Consider the following 19,700-nt stretch of genomic DNA (forward strand, 5'->3'; position numbering starts at 1 on the left):
CCGCTCTTCCTTTAACCCGGATGGGGCTGCTCTGCCGAAAGGAGCCGCTCAAGCAAATGCTTCTGGGGGCCAGCATCGTGCAAGCGAGGGGTTTCCACCCAGCCCATGGGGTAGGCCACTGCCTCAGTTTCCCCCTCACTGCCTGGGCAGTTGAACTCTCTGACTAAACCAAACCAACCTCCACCCCTTCCAATTGGAGGAGAGTCCACATCTCCCCTCTCAACGGGGTCAAGCCAACACTCTGGGGGCAGGTCTCCCACCACCCTCTGTCAGCAGCTCCTGCCCTGGGCCCCGAAGAAAGAGAAGCAAGTGCCTGGCCCAGTTCTCCAAGTCACATCTCCCCCTCAGGCCCCATTTGTTCCCAGGGTTCACCCTCTCTAGTGACCCCTCCACTAGTTCCAGATTAGAAACAAACTTGGGTCCAGGCTTTTCGTCTCCATCCTCCCATTCCTCATGCAGCTCCTCCCCCAACCAGGAGGGAAACAGGAGACTGAGATCAGCTCCCAACAAGCCATGTCTCCTCCCCAGTCCATCTCTGACAAGGGCAAAAGGAGCTCTTTTATATATGACCCCTTTTCCCAGCATGCATTGCTGTCTAATACAACTCCCATCAGTCCTGGGAACTACCAGCCCCAGAATGCCTTGGTTCTGGGCTGAGCTGGGAGCTGGGCCTTAAACAGCCACCCTGTGCTACAGAGCCAAGGGCATTTTCTCAGGAGGTGAGTAGAGGTGTCCCACCTTCCTGGCAAAATTCCAATGTGTAAAATTCCATGTGGCCTCCCTAAAATTCTCCCTTCAGTTCAGTATTCTTCACCACTTCTTGTCCGAAACCACTGTGTTGTGTTGCTGCGTGGCTGGTAAATAGCTGCCCCGTTCCTCCCCAGAGGTGGCTGCATTTCATAGGGCCCACTGTGGTCATCTAACCTGACCTCCTGTATAAAACAGGCCGGAGAACTTCCCCCAAATAATCCCTAGAGCAGATCGTTTAGCAAGGAGGTCAGACTAGATGATCATAATGGTCCCTTCTGACCTTAGTATCTATGAATCTAAAACAGCCAGTGTTGTGGGGGACCAAGTCCAACAGCCGTCTAAGTATATTATGGCAACACTATTACCTTTATCAGCCAAACTTGGATCAAAAAGACATATCCAGTTAGTCTGAGGGGCTCTATTTACCATAACCCCCTGCTGATTGGCATTAATGACATTACCCTCCTTTCATTCTTTGTTAATGGAGTCCTGTTTCAGCCACTCCATTATCTATTTCAGTGGTGAGTGAAGTGATCAGCGCTAAAAAGCTGCAAAAAACCCCTCGATCTTTCAAGCCCACCTCTGCCCATTTTTGGAGTGCTCTCTTGGTGTCTGCGCCCCAGATTGGGAACTGATTTCTCCCCTCGAGAGGAAGAACCCTTCTTTATCATGGCTGCGTGAAGGCTGAGTATGGACAGAGACCGCCCACACACAGCACTCAGCACAATGGGCTCCAGGCATTTAGGGACCGTCCCACTCCTGGAAGGCAGGTCAGGGCACTTATCCCCATTGTACTATTGGGGAAACTGAGGCACAGACCGGGGCCAGGACTTGCCCAGTTCCACAGAGGGAGACCACGTCAGAGCTGGGATTGGAACTCAGAACAGCCTGCTTCACATGCCTAGGCCTGGACTAGCCCTGTGCCAGAGCCAGGACTTGATGCTAGATATAGTCTGAATCCCAAAATAAAAGAATGGCTTAACCTTCTTCTGTCGCCATTTGCAGGGAAGGGTGTCTGCAGAGATCCTTGGGCAGGGCACCAACTGTCCTTGCTATCCCTGGGGTTATGAGTTGTGGCAATTAACATTCCCCATTCCGCATTCCCGCAGCTCTCGAGGCCAAGCTGGGGTTTCCCCTCCACATTACTGCCTCCCACGGCCCCCTTCCTCAAGAGCAGAGACAGCCAATGGCTTCTTCAATAAATTAAGTTTTATTTGGATTAGTATAATTTGCAAATGGGTTCAATAAATTACAGAACAGTTTAAAAAAAAAAAAACAGTCGTACAGCATCCAATGAGAGGGGACCTCAGCGCCCAAAGGGGCTGCGGAGCCGATCCTGATGGGGATGGCTCAGCCAGCAAGATACCCCATGCCACTTTTAAGGTCTCAAGCATCCCCCTCCTCTGAATAAAGGGCATGCTCCTGGCCCCTGTGGCATTAGGGCTATGCCTTCTCCCCTGGCCCCTGCTGCATCCTGTTTGCCTGGCCTCACCGATGTGGCAGAACTTCCAAACCCAGCAGAGGACAATGGAAGAACCCACGAGAGGCACAAAAGCGTGAGTGAGCAATGTCTGTGTAGCTAGTGCTCAATAGCAGGGGGTTGGCCGGTGACCCTTCACCACCCCGATTAGATGGCTCATTGAATTCATGAGCTTGACCCTACCAGCTGCGCTTTGGGATGTTCTGGTCATTAAGGACAGAAAGTGATTGGTTCCTCCCAGCAGAGGAGGTGCCCGAAGTCAGCAGAGACCTTTGCGAAGATCTGCAGGGGACCTTAATGACTTTGCTTCTTCCACATTAACAACCCTTTTACTTTCCCCATACGCAGGCACCTCCCTGGCGATGAGGTTCATTACAGGTAGGTTCCTCTCTGAGATACATTCTGCGGGGAGGGAATCCCATAGCTCCTTCACCCCTAGTGCCGGCAGAACACACAGCAACAGCACGTAACTGGAGAGTGGCTGAATACCTCGTCTTGGTCTGCCACTCCTGCACCCGAGGCAGGGACGTGCCCTGCTGCCGAACCCACAACTGGCATTACTCCCCCCCCAGTGCTAGGAACCCCTGCGGTGGGCATCGGTGCCAATGGCCACAGGCCGTGCGTGATGCTCAGGAGTTTGCCGGGCAATGGAAGGTAGATTTGAGGGGGTGTCCATGGGGACAGGCTCCGGCTGTAACCACAAATGGAACTGATCCGGCACCCGCCATCTCTGTGAAGAGCACACACAAACACACAGACACACCCCCTAGCTCACGCAGCTATTCTAACCTCAGCAGGGCCACACCGGACCAATCCTCTGCCAACACCTGCCTGAAGCCAGAGGCTTTGTGACAAGACCTGGGCAGTCTCTAGCGTCCCCTCTGACCCATTTCCTCCCTCCGCAGGTGTCTGCTCTGTGACAACGGGTGCTGACTACAGCATGGGCTGGGATGCCCAGCACGGGCACCGAGTCCTACAGTATTCCAGTGGGGGTTGGGCACCTCACTGCATGAGGCATCTTTGGAACTCCCAGCTGCGGTGGCTGGGCGTGCTGCGACTGTGAGTTCTGGGCCTGCAATAGACATTCAGGGATTGGTCCCTTTTGAGCTCTGGTTAGACCCCAACTCTGCGCCTCCCTCGGCAGCTCTTAGGCCTTCCCAAGCTCCTAGATGTTCAATCTTGTTAATATTGCCCATGGTCCGCTTCCGGAACAGTCTGCAGCTGGCAAGACCACGCGGCTCCCTCTGCCCTCACCCAACGAACGAGGGGCACGAGTCACGTCTCTCTCTACAGGCGTCTTTGAAAACCAGAGGCCCGAGCCCGGCAGCACAGAAGCCGTCTGGGCGTTAACGTCAGTGTCTGAGGTGTCTGCGCTTTGCAGCCATTCCTCTTTCGATCGTCCCAGGTCAACAGGGCTGGGCCCGGTCAGAGACCTTCAAGAGACACCCCGGTGGTGCAGGTGCGTGGGCTGGGGGAGTCCTTCTGGTGGAGTCAGGGCCAAACCATGCCTCAGCCTGGTGGCTGGGCGAGATGCTGTGCTGCGGGGTTGGGGGGGTCAGTCAACGCCCCGACACGGTGTCCGAGGCAAGGGGCTCCCCATGACCCTGCATGCTAGTGAGCAGTGCTGGCAGCTGGAGCTGTCGTCGTCCAGGGAAGAGGCAAAACCATGCATGGCCCATGGCCCTTATCTCTGCCAGAAAGTCACCAATCCTGGGGTCCTTGCCCACCTCGAGCGTGACATCATCCCACCTCCCTCAAATGCCCCCGCGGCTCCACTTCCACGCCGCATTCGTCTCCACGTCCAGGAGCAGTGACAACAGGGGGACGGTGTCTGAGTGGCGGGCGCCGGGGTGCCTCTGTGCGCAGTCTGTGAAATGCTTTGCGATCCGGTGGGATGAGGGGTCCTAAACAAACATATTGGCCTGGTTTCCTTTCTGCACCTGGGGAGCACGGTCCAGCTGTCCCTGCTGGCTCTCTGGGGTCCTTGTGGCAGCAGAGTCCAGGACAGTGGATCCAGGCACTGCTAGCAACGGTCTGAAGTCAGCCCCCCGCCATGCCTGTGTCGTTCTGCTCCTCGCTCACCCAGCGAGCTACATGCCGACACAGGGTCGGCCGGCCTGCCCAGCCCCACCATAAAGTGCTTTCTTCCCTCCTTCCACCGCTGGGCAATGTCTCGACTGAAATTCAACACTGAGCAATAAAAGAAACGATGAGCGTTGGCCACAGCCGAAAGAAAGTGCCTCGTGGCCTCAAACCTGCCCTCTACTGGATGGAGAAGGAGTCGCAAGGATCCAGCTAATGCGTGTTCGTTTGGCTTGACGGAGAAAGCAGTCCAGTGCCATGGGGCGCTGGCTGCCCGCTGCGGTATTTTCAATCACAGTGTTACGTCCTAGGAGTCAGTGGGGAAGAGCATCGCCTTGGATAGTTTTTCAAAATGGCCGTCCCCTCCAGTCTGGGGCTAAGCGCGAGGGTGCTAGGGCCTTCCACTAGTGGGCCCCAAAGAGCCAGGCCTGGGGGTCCCCAAAAACAGTCGGCTGGGTTCAGAAGGGGCTACACATGGTGCCCATCCACATCTCCCCATGGTGAGGCGGAGTTGGTGCTGAACTTACACCAGGTTTCCAGCCGGAGCGGACAGAGGAGCCCTGCTACCTCTCAGGATGGGGGTCAAGGTGAATGGACGACGTGGGGGAGAGAAGCTGGCTGTTTCTGACCAGGGACTGTCCGATCACAGCTTTCCACTACACCCACCTGCATCCCTAGGACTACGCAGGGCTGTTACACCCCTTCCTTGGTTCCTTAAGGGCTCATGGGAAGCTGGAGAAACGCTCTCTCTGCTTTGTCCCTGACTGCATCTGACCCAAGAGATGGCTAGCGTCAGCCTCCAGCCAAACAGGGCCACAAAACGCCCTCCCACGCCTGCCCCACCCGTGGCTAACGGCTCAGTGGCACACTAGGGAAGGCTCCCCGCTTCTCAGCAGAAGGATTAACTGCCCTCCACGCCCCCACTTCCCTGGGCTGCTGGCCGTTGGGGTACCCCCCGTCCCTAGGTATAGCGACCTACGTACAGACATTTAAAAGGAGGTAAAGCCTGGCCTGGTCCGGAGACCACTGCACACCTAGGGGACCCTGGCATCCCAGGAGCTTAAAAAGGAGACCACTCTTCCAGTGCGATCTAAGCACCCCAGGAGAACCGCGGTGGCAGCAAAAGGTGATGTTTCTTAGACAGAGGCCAGTGCACGTTGTGGGGGTACGGGGGGGGGGGCAGCTCCCCCCGTAACTGATCCACCGGACAGCTGTTCTACCGGAGGTGAGTGCCTGGCCAGCCGCACTGGTCCCCGCTCCGTGGGAAGCTGCTCGGTACTTGCTAAGCCAACCTCATGGCTGGGCGAGGTCGACCTCCCTAGGGATGTGTGGGGTGAGGGGCAGTTTGCTGCGGCGGGTGCATCATTTGTCCTCTTGGGTGGTGCTAGAAGCAATGGTGGGCTGCAGGCGTGGCTCAGCTGGGTGTCTGTTTCAGTGCTTCCCTCCAGCCTGGGAGAATCGGGGCCTTCCTGGAGGCCTGGGGGGGGTCTACCCGGCGCTGCGGACAGAGAGAGGAACCTTGGAGACTACTAGCTAGGGAAGGGGGCGGAGGGGGGGAGATATTTGATGTCGCACACAATGGCACACGAAGGAGTTGGCAATGTTTGTTTGGCGCGGTCCGTTCCCGGTCATTAGAACAGGTTTGTCTTGAGGGCGTTGGGCTTCCTGTGGAAGGAGGAGAGGACGCCGGAGAAAGGTCCTGGCATGGCCTCGGCCGGCTGCCACGCCTTCAGGAGCTCCGCCGTGTTGGTGGCACCGTTGCTGGTGCTGACCCCTGGCCAGATGGGAGCCTTTAAGGACTGGGCGGCGTGGCTGGGTCCGAGGCCCTGCCCCGTGCCGGGGCTGGGGCTCAGGCTGCTCCCGGGGCTGTTGAGGCTGCCCGTGGTGGGCAGCGAAGCGGTGCTGTCCGGGGTGGGGCTGCAGTTGGACTCCTTGGACTCGTCATCTTCCGAAGAGGAGCGCGGGTCAGATTTCTTGTTGGCCGAGGAGCCGCCATTCACCCCCTTGGCGTTTGCCGCCCGTTCTTGCTTGCGGAACTTGGCACGTCGGTTCTGGAACCAAACCTGGATGGGGTGAGGGGTGGGATGGTGACCAGAAGTGGGAGGGTGGGGAGAGAAAAACCAAGTCAAGCAAGGAAAGAGGGATCCACCCACAACCTAGTCGGCTGTCTCTTGAACGATGGAATCACAGTAAGGCTTAATAATGATTTCACTTGCACCTCTATGGCACCTTCCATCTGAGGATCTCCATCCAACCGCCTATACAAATCCCCGCTTCTTGATCAGATTTCCCAAAGACAGCAGGGCCCGGATCCTCAAAGGTATTTAAGCACCTAACTCCCATTAACATCACTTGGAGTTAGGTGCCCAAATACTGCAGTATATTGAAAACTGTATTAAAATTGTAAGCTGGTATTTTAAATGCTCAGGAAGTTTTCCTGATCCTGCTTGCAGGCTAGGGGGCTCTGCAGGGAAGTGTTCAAGCAGGCCTAGCTAGCAGCAATCCATCCAGAATAAGGTGGGGTGAGTTGCACCTCTGCCTCAGTGAGCAGCCTGCTTTCTCTCTCTCTCTTTCTCTTTGGTTCTTGTGTGTTATCCTTGTGAATTCTAATCCATAAAGCAGTGTTACGTTGCAACCTTCCAGCCAAGGATTTAGGTTTTTCTCTAACTGCTCTGTGTGCGTGCCGTGAACACAACAAATGCCTTTCAGGATCTGGGGGCTAGGTTAACGGAGGTGCTCAGTGCATCTCAGGAAGGGACCGGCCACTTTTGGTCTCGAAAGCACCATGTGACACAATAGGGATAGATGGTCATTGATGGTGCTGATGGGCATTTCATTCAATGCTGTCTTCTCTGGGGTGGGCTATGCATTGCGGGTTGAGTTTAAAGGAGGGGTTTAAGTGGAGATTGGGTGGTTGTTGGCTACACCAGGTGATTGTAGTCACTGTAAAATTCTAGTCCTTTTTCTTTAGTGTTGGAAATTTACCAGCCGTTCATTTCATGGACAGGCTGTTGTTTCTTTTATTATTATTATTGGCAGTGTTGCCAACTCTCATGATGTTCACAGAATCACAGAAATGTCAGACAGGAAGGGACCTGGCGAGGTCATCAAGTCCAGCCCCCTGCGCCAAGTAAATCTAGACCACTGGTTCTCAACCTGCAGCCCAGTCAGCCCACAGCTGCGGCCATGTGACATCCTCAGGGCCATATAGGTAGTATATATATTGTGGGCCCACGTAACTCAGAGCGAGCTGCATATGTGGCCCACAATGGCACGTAGATTGAGAACCACTGGTCTAGACTATCCCTGACAGGGGTTTGCCCAACCTGGTCTTACAAACCTCCAATGACGGGGATTCCGCAACCTCCCTTGGAAGCCTGCTCCAGAGATAGGACAACCTGTCTGGCTCTAACGGTTGTTATTAGCTAACCTAAATCTCCCTGGCTGCAGGTTAAGCTGGTTGCGTCTGATTGTACAGTCAGTGGGCATAAAGAACAATTGACCATCGTCTTCTTCATAACAGCCGGTAACGTATTTTCTCCTGGGAGGGGAAATGACTTGTCCCAGTCTCACAATTGCTGTTGTTTTTTCTTAAAGCTCCAGTTCCTGGAGTCAAGAGATTGTGAATCTCAACTTTCTTTGTAATAAGTAAATAAATAAAGGCTTGGAAAGCTCCAAGGCAAATAAGATCCCAATTTAAAAAAAAAAAATCTAATGATTTGGGGGCCTGAGGTCTGATTTGTGAACATTTGTATTGCAATAGTGCCAGGAGACACCCCCCGCCCCCCAGCATGAGCCAGGTGCTGGGTGCACCGATAACAAACGGACGGTCTCTGGCCCGAAAAGCGTATGCTCTGTGCACTCTTGTGGCACAGGGGGCTGGTGAGTTTTCGCTGTGCCCGCCCACGCACTGACGGATTGTACTGGAATGTAGTTATTGGCCCTTTCAGCATGAGCACCGGATTCTCCATGGAATTTCCTGGATTTTTGCCGGCGTTGCTGAGAGCAGAACTGGGCTCCGAGAAATGATTGTTACGGTTACATCAACGAAAAGGCCTTTCCTTCCCCTGCCTTTATTCTTATGTATTAGTACGTTCCAGTAGCACCTGGAGGGCTCAGCCGAGGTCAGGCTCCCTTGTGTACAGCCCCACGCCGAGTCCGTGTTCTGAAGCACCTAGTTCCACTCACTCTCACCCTGTGTAAATCTGGAGTAACCCTGAGTGTGAGGGGAGAATCAAGCCCTTTGTCTCCTGTCTCTGTCCCTGCCTGTCTCTCTTCCCAAGGCCCATTTTGATGCCCACCACTGAAAAACAAAATCTCAATTTACTAGCATCTGCTCCTACTTCCTATATTTCGCCGTGGCTTTTTTCCGTGGCTGGGCTTAGCTGCCTCTGTGTGGCTGTGGCTCCCTCTCGTGGTCGACCCAGGGGCAGATAAGAGATCGACCCAGGGGCTGCTACACACAACCAGCGGCCCCTCCAGATCAAGTGCAAAGGCTGGTGCTAAAGGCCCTGGGTCTGAGCGCTGCAGCCCACCTGGCCGTAGTTTGTGACACAGGTATGTTTGCACAGAGACAGAAGCTTTGCTTCCTCAGCCGTTTGTCTGCTCCTGCTGCTTACACTGCAGCCGCCGGGCTCGGTAATGGTGCAGCCATCTCACAGCAGAGTTACGAGCTCGCACGCAGCCTGCGATGGCTTTGGGTAGGGACTAGAGAGGGCTGTGGCTGAGCCAGCCCCCAGCTCTGGAGCCAGACTGGTTTGGGCCGAGTGAGAAGAGCCTGTTTTCTAAGAGGAGCTGGTGCTTGGTGCAGAGGTTCCCCGCCACACGAGGAAGCAGTGAGCAGCCCAGTCAGAGCTCACGGGGCCCACAGCCGGCATGGCCTTTTCTCGGCAGCTAACCCCCGGGGAAATGGGCTGGGTGGGGCTGAATGGCGCTAAGCCGGCATTGCTCCTCCAGGCGGATCAGCCGCATGGCATCTGCGGGTCTGCTGGCCCTAGGATGGGAGACGAGGGCAGGCAGTGATCAGCCAGGCCAGGCCAGGCCTGCTGCTGAGACCCACTGTGATGCCATTGTGCCAGGACAGCCATCGATGCTGGGTGTTTTATGAGAGGGAATTTGCAAGGGGGAGGGTTTAACCCCCTCACATACACACACACACCCGCCCTTCTGGTCCTAATTGGCATCACTCAGCGGAGAGAGCTAGGACAAGGACTGGATGGGCACAGGGACCTGCTGGGACTGTGTAACCAGCTCCTGACGCCTAATTAAAGGTAACGCTAAATGAGGATCCTTAGGGAATAAGCATGAGAGTCAGGAGTCATGGGGTCTTTTCCCAGCTGACCCTGGCTATGTCCCTTGCCCGGCTACTGCCTCAGTTTCCCCATCTGTCCAACATGGATAATGGGCCTTGTCACCTGGGTAAAGGGCTTTGAGTTCAGTGGACGAGGAGTGCTAACCCTAGTCTGGGTGTCTTCTGGCTAGTACTTCGAGGGCATGTAGTGGGGGTGGCCCCTTCGGCACAAAGCCAGGGGCTGCTGCCCAGACACCAGGCCCCTGCACTGTTGGGCCAGCTCCTTTCCCCAGTGCTTCGTTCCCAGAAAACATAAAAGGCAGCTCCTTTGCCCCAGGAGCTACCACTTCCAGAGACGAGCTCCAGATTATCCTGCCTGCCTGTCAGAAGCACCAAGCGAGACAGACCCAGTCCCCACGGTCCCTGCCTTCCAGCCGGTGACAAGCAGTTCTTTCAAGCCCTGCTCACCTATGAGGGAGGAGGCCACCTGCTGAACGGGTCTGAACAGGGCAGGGACCTGCTGTTGTATCAAAACGCAGAGCCCTCGTCTGCGCCAGGCTCTGCCGAATGTCTGCTGCCCTGGGATGGCTCAGTACGGGATAATTCGTACGTGGGCTGAGGTCACATTGGATTGATACCCCGAGTGTTCACGGGGCAGGAGCTGAGCCGTGACTTTGGGCCTGATTCAGGAAAGGCTCCGCCTTCAGAAATTCATGGCGTCTAAGGCCGGATGGGACCCCTGTGATCCTGTTGTCTGCTCCCGCATAGATCCCAGACCAGAGAACCAACCCAGGGATTCTGGCACCAGGCCCACAACTTCTGATGGAGTCAGAGCGTCGCTTTTAGACAAACAGCCAGTCTTGATTTAAAGACGTCAGGGGATGGCGAATCCATCACATCACTAGGCAAGTTGCTCTAACGGTTAATTACCCTCCCAGTGGAAAAACGGTGCACCTATTGCATGTTGCTCAGGAAAGCACTTGCTTAAGGTTAAACGTGCTCTCCTAAACAGGGATATGCTCCTGAACTGGGGCCTTGACCTGCAGGCTACTAACTAGGGATGATTCTCTTCTGGAATCTGGGACCGGGTCTTCACATGTGCTTATGCAGCGCCCGACCCAATGGGGCCCAGATCTGGCCAGCTATCTGGCAGAGCTAAACCCAGGCGTCCTGACCACCAGTCCCTGTGCTGCATAATGCTCCATCTAGTGACACATACAGCCTCAATCCGAGCAGCTGCTTAGTATTTATTCTCATATCCTTGTATTTGGCGTCATTATTTTGACGGGGTTACTGGCCTCCTGAATGGGGGCAAGCAATAGATGGAACAGAGTTTGATTTTAGCAAGGCTTTTGACACAGTCCCACGAGGCAGTCTGGTGAGCAAAGTAGGGAAATGTGGTTTAGATGGAATTATTCGGTGGGTGCACACATGGTTAAAAACCATATCCAAGGCGTAGTTATCAATGGTTTCCTGTCAAACTGGGAGGACGTATCTACTAGGGGGTCTGTCCTGGGTCAGGGGCTATTCAATATTTTCATTAATGACTTGGATAATGGAGTGGAGAGGATGCTTATGAGATCTGTGGATGACACCAAGCTGGGAGGGGTTGTAAGTGCTTTGGAGGACTGGGTTAGAATTCAAACTGACCTCAACACATTGATCTGCAAGCAACCAGATGAAATTCTATAAAGACAAGTGCAAAGTACTACACTTAGGAAGGAAAAATCAAATGCACGACTGCAAAATGGGAAATGACTCGCTAGACAGTACTAGTGCAGAAAAAGAGCGGAGGGTTTTTGGAGATCACAAACTGAATATGAGCCAACGATGTGATGCAGGTACAAAAAGGCGGATACCATTTTGGGGCGTGTTAACAGAAGTGTCGTACGTAAGACACATGTCCACTGAAGGTCAGACAAGAAATAATGGACTTTAATCTTCAACCAGGGAGATTTAGGTCAGATATTAGGAATAACTTTGTAACTCTTGAGAGGAGTGAAGCTCTGCAATAGGCTTCCACGGGAGGCTGTGGAATCCCCGTCACTGGAGGTTGGTAAGACCAGGCTGGACAAACTCCGTTAGGGCCGGTCTAGGTTTACTTGGCCCTGCCTCAGCGCAGGGGGATAGATTAGATGACTTCTCAGGATCCCTTCCAACCTGACACGTCTGTGGTTCTATGATTATAAACCCACCTTGGGAGGTAGGGAAATACTATCATTTTACAGGTGGGGAACTGGGGCACAGAGACCCCCCAGTTGAGGAAAGCAATGCGGCAGGTGCTTAACTTCAAGTAGATTTTAAGTCCCAACAAAGTGAATAGGACAGAGGTACCGGCTTAAAATTAAGAAGCTGCTTAAGAGCTTTGTTGAATAGGGGCCCGAAACAAGGGAAGGGTGAAACAATGGTTAGCACAAGCAACTGAGCGCTAGGCCTCCTCGATTCTATTCCTGGCATTGCCACTAACTCACTGTGTGAGCCGGACAAGTCACAGTCTTGCTCCTTGCCTCGGTTTCCCCATTTGCGCAATGGGGTGATGACACTGTCCTACCTCCCAGGGATGGTGTGAAGCTTGACTCCCTAATGTCTGTAAGGCACTTTGAGATCCTTGCATGGAAGGTGCTAGATAAAAGGGTTAGTGCATTTCAGGGAAGAGCTGTGTAATGAATATCAAGCCACATCGTGTCTAACTGGGCTGGGCTGGGCTTACCTGGACCCTGGCTTCAGTGAGGTCGATCTTCAGGGCCAGCTCCTCCCGGGTGTAGATGTCTGGATAGTGAGTCTCAGCAAAGACCCTCTCCAGCTCCTTCAGCTGGGAGCTGGTGAACGTGGTCCTGATCCTTCTCTGCTTTCTCTTCTCATTGATGCCGGAGGGGTCCGAGAAGAACTTGTAGGGAACTGAAGGGGAGAGAGGGGAAGACAGTGGTGGGGGGGGGGGGAGCTTTACTTAGCAGAAAAACATTAGCGGGTCTGAGAGCAGAGAGTGCAGTTAAAGGGGGAATATGTCTAGAGCTATCTCTAGGTTATAGCTATGGGACAGGAATAGCAAGTCACAAGGGTATTTACAAAGGACTGTATCCAACTCCCACTGGCTTGGGTTCCTAACTCACTTAGGCTATTAGGACACACCCAGCCTTGCTAATTGTAACCCTATCAATAGTGCATTAGCTAACAACTCTTACACTGTTGACTATTGTTTAGTTATTATGCATTTGACTATTAATCTAATTCATATTGTCTATGATGCTGTGCTTTCTATTTTAATAATATTGCAGTTAGGGGTTTCTGTTCAAGTGTTACTGTTGGACTAAGAAGTATCTTACTGTCGACTATTGTTTGATTATGGCGCGGATAAGTACTATTTGGGTTTGATCAGTGATTGCTTTGCCAACTATTGGTTTATAAATAGTAAATATGCGATTAATGGTTACCTCGCTACGATTTTTATGGTGGATCCATTTTTAATTTGTGAATTACTTTAAGACCTAAATATTCCGTTATTATTCTTGTTTGATTGCTCTCTAGGGGCGTATGGAACAGTTATTTGGTTTATTCTTCGTTCATTACTAGTCTATTGTATTTTTGCCTTTCCAAAGATTTCCCTGTCGCTACACCGTCTGATGCTGCATAACTATCCCAGAGGCTTTCTCTGTATGGGAAACATACTCCCGTGATAGTTTGGATCATGACTGCAGCATTTGCATAAGGGAAGACAAATGTCTTTGCTTTGTCGCCCTTGGGAAAGACTCAGAAGGAGCCGTCGGCGTTCAATTCGCCTGCAAATACTCCGAAAGCCCCGCACCAGACTGAGACAGGGGCGAATGGTTTAAATGTCAAAATAGTCTGGTTGAGTGTCCGCCTCGCGAAAGCGACACCAGTGACAGCTGCGACCTGTGTCCACCTTGTGGGAACCCGGGGAGCGTGCCCCGGGACCGGCCCTGCCAAGTCACTGCTAGTCACGGGGCAAAAGAGGGAACACAGAGAAATACAATGAAATAGGGGGGGAAAGGTGGGAAACTAATTACAATCACCAGCAACTTGGCCCAGAGAGAGAAAAAATGTTTAATACAAGTTCGCTTACTAGGCAAATAGCTTGTTAAATAAAGAGATGATTAGGTAGATAGATAGATAGATAGATATAGATGAGGTGTATGGGGATAGATAGATAGATAGATAGATGAGGTGTTTGGGGATAGATAGATAGATAGATAGATAGATGAGGTGTATGGGGATAGATAGATAGATAGATAGATGAGGTGTATGGGGATAGATAGATAGATAGATAGATGAGGTGTTTGGAGATAGATAGATAGATAGATAGATAGATGAGGTGTTTGGAGATAGATAGATAGATAGATAGATAGATATAGATGAGGTGTATGGGGATAGATAGATAGATAGATAGATGAGGTGTATGGGGATGAATAGATTCGATTCGATTCGATTGTATGGGGAGAGAGATTTATCTATATTTATAACGATAAATATCTTTGTTTCTACTGATAAAATATATACGTAGCTATATCTAAATATAGGTCACTGTATAGCTGGATATTGACATGTTACTCTCGCTATCGATGTAGATACGTGTCTCCCTAATCTCTAAGTCTGCACAGCCAGCTCGCTTCGAGCCCCGGGCGGATTCTGTGACCATGTGTATTAGGAATTGTACCTAAAACGAGGGTCGGACCTATTTCTACAGGAGGGCGCCGAGGGGTGGGTTTGTCTCTCGGACGGACGTAGCATGAGAAAATCGGGTGGCGAGAGACCCTGCCGCTGTCAGGAGATTTCAATACTTTTGTGAATTACTAACACGGTCCGATCAGTGACAAACTGTCAGGAACCTGAGAGAAAGAGTTGTAAGGCGTGGACTGGAACAGCGTTGGCTTTGCAGTGAGCGCCGGTTTGTTACAGCTGGTCTCAGGCGGGTGCGATCCCTTCCCCAAACCAAACCCAACCCCTCAAGTCTCAAAATTAATAATTTCATAAAAAAAATTTCTAGAAGCCATTTCTGCAAATATTAAATTAGATTTCTTGATCTAATCCTCCAGTTGCTGTAACCTGATCACCCATTAATTTGTTTGGCTGTGAACACAGGGATACGGCTCCTTAACTCGATTAGTCGCCAAATCTTATATCTTTATAACTGCATTTTGCAAAATTGGTTTATACCTTTTTGTTTAAAAAAAAAAAACACAAACAAAAAACCGGGGGTGGGGTGGGGGGGGGGGAAGAGCCAACCCGATATAAAGAGATCTCGCGGCAGATTGCTGCGCAAAAAGCCCTCAGACCCTCGCCACACTTCTATCGGCTCAAATTTGCCTCGCATCTCAAGATCCTCCGGGTCCCCTGTAGACCCTTCTCTGGCTTGCCAGCACCTGGACATCTCGAGAACTTCCACTGCACCGTGTCCAGCTCCAGTCACACCCTGTCCCTCTCTGGCTTCAGTGTCACCGGGCTCGGGTCTTTACCTGTGGAGTAAGGCGAAGGCTGGTGGTCCCTCAGGGCCCCCAGGGTGCAGTTGGCCGTGCTGAGCGGCGGGCACCCAGGGTTGGTCCCAAAGCTGGTCCGGATGGGGCTGTACTGGAAAGCGTTCGGCTGGCTGCAGGAGCTGAAGTCGGCGTAGGCGGAGGCTTCCATCGCGGCCATGCAGGAGTCGTAGGAGTTGAGGTAGGAGTAATCCATTTTGTACATAGAGGAGGGCACAGGTGGATGGCCGGGGAGCTCGGAGGAGGGAGAGAAGCGAGGGAGGGGTTGGTCTCTGGAGTCCGAGCCGGGGCTCCAGCCTCAGAGCCCCGGGCTCCGGCTGCCACTCGAGCCGCTGCACCCCTCTTCCCAGCGCTTGGTCCTCCTGGCTCGGAAAGTTTTCCCTCGGCCTTTCCTGGATGCCTTGAGACGGTGCCTCTCCGCGCACCCCCGGCTGCCTGCCCCCCTTGGCTCGGAGCTCGCTCCTGCCGGCTCGCCGCCCTGTGATATACTTGGCTGGGCCGGGGAGACAATGGGCAAGGCGTCGGTTGCTTTTGCATGACAATATCTCCGGAGTCTATCGGGGGCAGTAGGAACGGGGGGAAGCGCCTCCCACCCCGGTGCATCATTGATTCAGCCCTTAACCCTTTGTGGGTGGCGGGGGGGGGCGGGAGAGGGGGAGGTGTCCTGCTGCTGGAGCCCAGAAACCCCAGCTTGAGTTGGGACGTCTCCGGCCCAAGCAGCAGATCGGACTTTTACAAAAACCCCTCCCCACCCCGCAGCCCCCACCCCACTGCGCCCTGGCTGCGGGGATGGACCCAGCGAAAGGACCTGGCTAAGCGAGCCGGGCCAGCGGTGTGGGGCTCGGGCCGCATGAGCCCGGGTTTTTAGAGCCACAGAGCCGCTCGGACTGGGGTTTCCATGGCTCGCCCAGGGCACAGGTCTTGGGGGACAGGCGGAAGGATCGGGGAGAGCCCCGACTTGCCCAGATCCCTCTGAGAGCTGAGCCAAGGGCTCACACGGAGGCTTTCAAATGCCACAGAGGGGTCACCCCCCCACCCGTCGGGTTTAACACAATCTACAGCCCGTTATTTCCTGCCCAAGCCCCGGAGATAGCACCCGCGGGACTCCCCTTGCGGGTACCAAAGGCCAGTCCCGGGGGTCTCTCTCCCCTCTTGGACCCAACCGCTGCCCCGAACCCGGGTCCAACCCATGAAAACCCAGGAGAGACATGGCGGGGTTGGAGAGTGTGAGGGAGAGAGAGAGTGAGGCCCCCGCGGATCGCCCCCCTCCAGCCGCACCCAGGCCTGGGACAAGCCTGTTATCCCCCCACCCACCCCACGCAGAGAGCTCAAGGCCCGATCCTCCCAGGGCAATGGGAGATTTCGGACGGGAGGACCTCGGGCATTCAGGATCGGGGCCTTCCGCTGGAAGCCCTCCTCCCCCGGCCAGCTCGAAGTTAACCCCACTCTCCGCTGCTCCAGCCGGGTGGGGAGCCCCGGAGCCCCCTCCCGCCCCTCTGCTGGGCGAAGCCACCCGCGGGGCCCCTCGCACCCCAGGCAGTATTAGAAGCAAAATGCACCCGTCCCAGGTGCGATCCCTGGGGCTGGGGGCTCCTGCCGGGCGCGGCGGGGAAAGATGCTGGCTAGCGCTTCAGTCCTTTCCTTTCCTTTCTTCTTGTCTTTCCTTTCCTTCCTTCCTTCTTTCCTTTCCTTCCTTCCTTCCTTCTTTCTTTTCTTTTCTTTTCTTTTCTTTTTTCTTTTTCTTTTCTAGCGCTTCCTTCCTTCCTTTCTTTTCTTTTCTTTTCTTTTCTTCCCTTCCTTCCTTCCTTTATAGCACTTTTCTTTCTTTCTTTCTTTCTTTCTTTCTTTCTTTCTTTCTTTCTTTCTTTCTTTCTCAGGCGTCTCTTCCCACCTGGCCCCTCGGCTCCCTCCCCCCAATCCGAGATGTCTAGAAAAGGAGAGCCCCCACCCCTCACCCCATGTTTGGTTTATTTCCCTTCTCTGGCTTCCCAGCGCTTGGTTTCGTTTGTGCTGTTCCCGATATTCAGACTCTTTCCCCCCAATCCCGCCCCCTCAAGACTCCTGATTATTGCGGGGGGGGGAAGCGGGGGCCCTTATGCTTGTGTTTTATTCCCTGGATCGAACCGAGCGGGTCTGACTCGGGAGACACCGGAGCTGTTCCCGCCGGGCGGAGATCAGGGGCTAAACGGGGCAGGGAAATTGCGATGAAAACAAAATCTGGCCAGCCCAGTAGCCGAGGGAGCGGGTTTGGGGGCGGACCCGTCCTAGACACGTTCCCCCAACGAACCCCTGCCCCGGGGGCGGCAAATCTACCAGCCGGCCTGGCAGGGAGCGTCCCCCCTCCCCACCCGCGCTGGGAGAGACCCTCGCGCTTTCCTTTGGGGGAGTGAAAGCGAGAAGCGGGGCTGTCGGGGGAGCCCCGAGGGGCTGTTGTACAAACTCGGGCGGGCTGGGCAGGGGGGGACCCGTCCTGGCCGGGGGTTAGAGTTTGGGCACTGGACCAGCGGAGTACGGGGGGGGAGCGGACTCAGGGGGGTTCGGATCTCGCTGCAGACACACGGGCCTGGAGCGGGGGCGCAATTCGGATCCCGGCGGCAGGAAAGGGCCTTTGGGGCTTGGGTGGGGGCCCTGGGAACTGGACTAGAGGCTGTTTACATGGAGCATTGGGGGAGGGGGATAGATCCGTGTGGGAGGGGTCTGGCTGGCTGATATCGAGGTGGGGGGGTATCTTTGGTTATTCCGGGGGTAGCGCGGGGGTGGCTATTTTGCCCCTGCGGCCATGAGCCGGTTCCAGTGGCCATGAATCCCTTTCAGAGACAAATCTCTCCCGTCACTCAGTCTTCCCGCTAAGCAGCCCTGCCCTGCCCTGCCAAACAGCCCTGCCCCAGTGCGAGCAGCCCCCTCTTCCCCATCAGTGGGGCTGTTTGGTTACCGTGAGCGCCTTCCCGGTCTCCATTTACACCCCCCTATCGAAGGGAGAGGGGACCACGTGCGGGTGGGGGGAGGGAGGGAGGTCCACCTCCCGGGGGGGGGGTCGGGGGCGACTCCAGGCCTGGCCCCGGACGGGGTGGGGGGTGAAGGCCCGGGGAGCTGAAGGAAGGGCCCCCACCCCACCCCGAGGGCGGAGGCGGCGCCTTGCCCTCTTGTCAGTTTCAGCAGCCCCCGTCTCCCCGCGGGTCCCATGTCACGCGTGGCGGTGGCGCCGGGCGGGGCGAGGGGCGACCGGGGGCCTGGCGCCGCAGAAGGCCGAGAACCCCCCGCCCCGCAGCCCCGCGCCCAGGCTGCGGTGCCCCGGGCGCCCTGCGGGAGGCGGGGTCGGTCTGGCTCCAGCGCCAGGGAACGAGCCGAGCTGGAGCGAGAGGAGACGGGGCCAGGAGTCGGCACCTGACCCGGGACCAAGGCGGAGCCGGCTGGCGGCTCTGCTGCAGGAGAGGACTTGACAGATACCGCAAAGCCACCCCCTGCACCCAGCCCGGCCACTGGGCACCCACTGCACCCAGCCTGGCCACCCTCAACCCTGCACCCAGCCCGGCCACCGGGCACCCACTGCACCCAGCCCGGCCACCCTCAACCCTGCACCCAGCCCGGCCACCGGGCACCCACTGCACCCAGCCCGGCCACTGGGCACCAACTGCACCCAGCCCGGCCACCGGGCACCCACTGCACCCAGCCCGGCCACTGGGCACCAACTGCACCCAGCCCGGCCACCGGGCACCCACTGCACCCAGCCTGGCCACCCTCAACCCTGCACCCAGCCCGGCCACTGGGCACCAACTGCACCCAGCCTGGCCACCCCGCACCCCCTGCACCCAGCCTGGCCACCCCACGCCCCCTGCACCCAGCCAGGCCACCCCGCGCCCCCTGCACCCAGCCCGGCCACCAGGCAACCACTGCACCCAGCCTGGCCACCCTCAACCCTGCACCCAGCCCGGCCACCGGGCACCCACTGCACCCAGCCTGGCCACCCTCAACCCTGCACCCAGCCCGGCCACTGGGCACCCACTGCACCCAGCCTGGCCACCCTCACCCCCTGCACCCAGCCCGGCCACTGGGCACCCACTGCACCCAGCCCGGCCACCGGGCAACCACTGCACCCAGCCTGGCCACCCCACGCCCCCTGCACCCAGCCCGGCCACCGGGCACCCACTGCACCCAGCCCGGCCACCCGCGCCCCCTGCACCCAGCCCGGCCACCGGGCACCCACTGCACCCAGCCCGGCCACCCCACGCCCCCTGCACCCAGCCCAGCCACCGGGCACCCACTGCACCCAGCCTGGCCACCCGCACCCCCTGCACCCAGCCTGGCCACCCCACACCCCCTGCACCCAGCCCGGCCACCCCACGCCCCCTGCACCCAGCCCGGCCACCGGGCACCCACTGCACCCAGCCCGGCCACCCCGCGCCCCCTGCACCCAGCCCGGCCACCCCGCGCCCCCTGCACCCAGCCCGGCCACCGGGCACCCACTGCACCCAGCCCGGCCACCCCACGCCCCCTGCACCCAGCCCGGCCACCGGGCACCCACTGCACCCAGCCTGGCCACCCCACGCCCCCTGCACCCAGCCCGGCCACCGGGCACCCACTGCACCCAGCCTGGCCACCCCGCGCCCCC

General features: G+C 56.1%; 1 protein-coding gene and 1 long non-coding RNA gene across 2 annotated transcripts in view; one reads left to right on the forward strand and one right to left on the reverse strand.

The window, feature by feature from the left end:
* Positions 1-1,971: 1,971 nt before the first annotated feature.
* Positions 1,972-15,638, reverse strand: PHOX2A (paired like homeobox 2A). The gene is made up of 3 exons (XM_084617293.1): positions 15,074-15,638; positions 12,313-12,500; positions 1,972-6,375 (listed from the first exon to the last, which is right to left on the reverse strand). The coding sequence occupies exons 1-3, from the start codon at positions 15,294-15,296 to the stop codon at positions 5,944-5,946; spliced, it is 843 nt and encodes a 280-aa protein (XP_084473419.1). The 5' UTR covers positions 15,297-15,638; the 3' UTR covers positions 1,972-5,943.
* The window catches only part of LOC311514672, a 36,292-nt gene continuing 31,769 nt past the window's right edge, over positions 15,178-19,700 (forward strand). The window contains exon 1 of the long non-coding RNA XR_014709912.1: positions 15,178-15,272. This is a non-coding gene — a long non-coding RNA (uncharacterized lncRNA). The remainder of the gene's footprint in view (positions 15,273-19,700) is intronic.

This window comes from Lepidochelys olivacea (assembly GCF_965140295.1).
Source record: "Lepidochelys olivacea isolate rLepOli2 genome assembly, chromosome: 1".
NCBI classification, from domain to species: domain Eukaryota; kingdom Metazoa; phylum Chordata; order Testudines; family Cheloniidae; genus Lepidochelys; species Lepidochelys olivacea.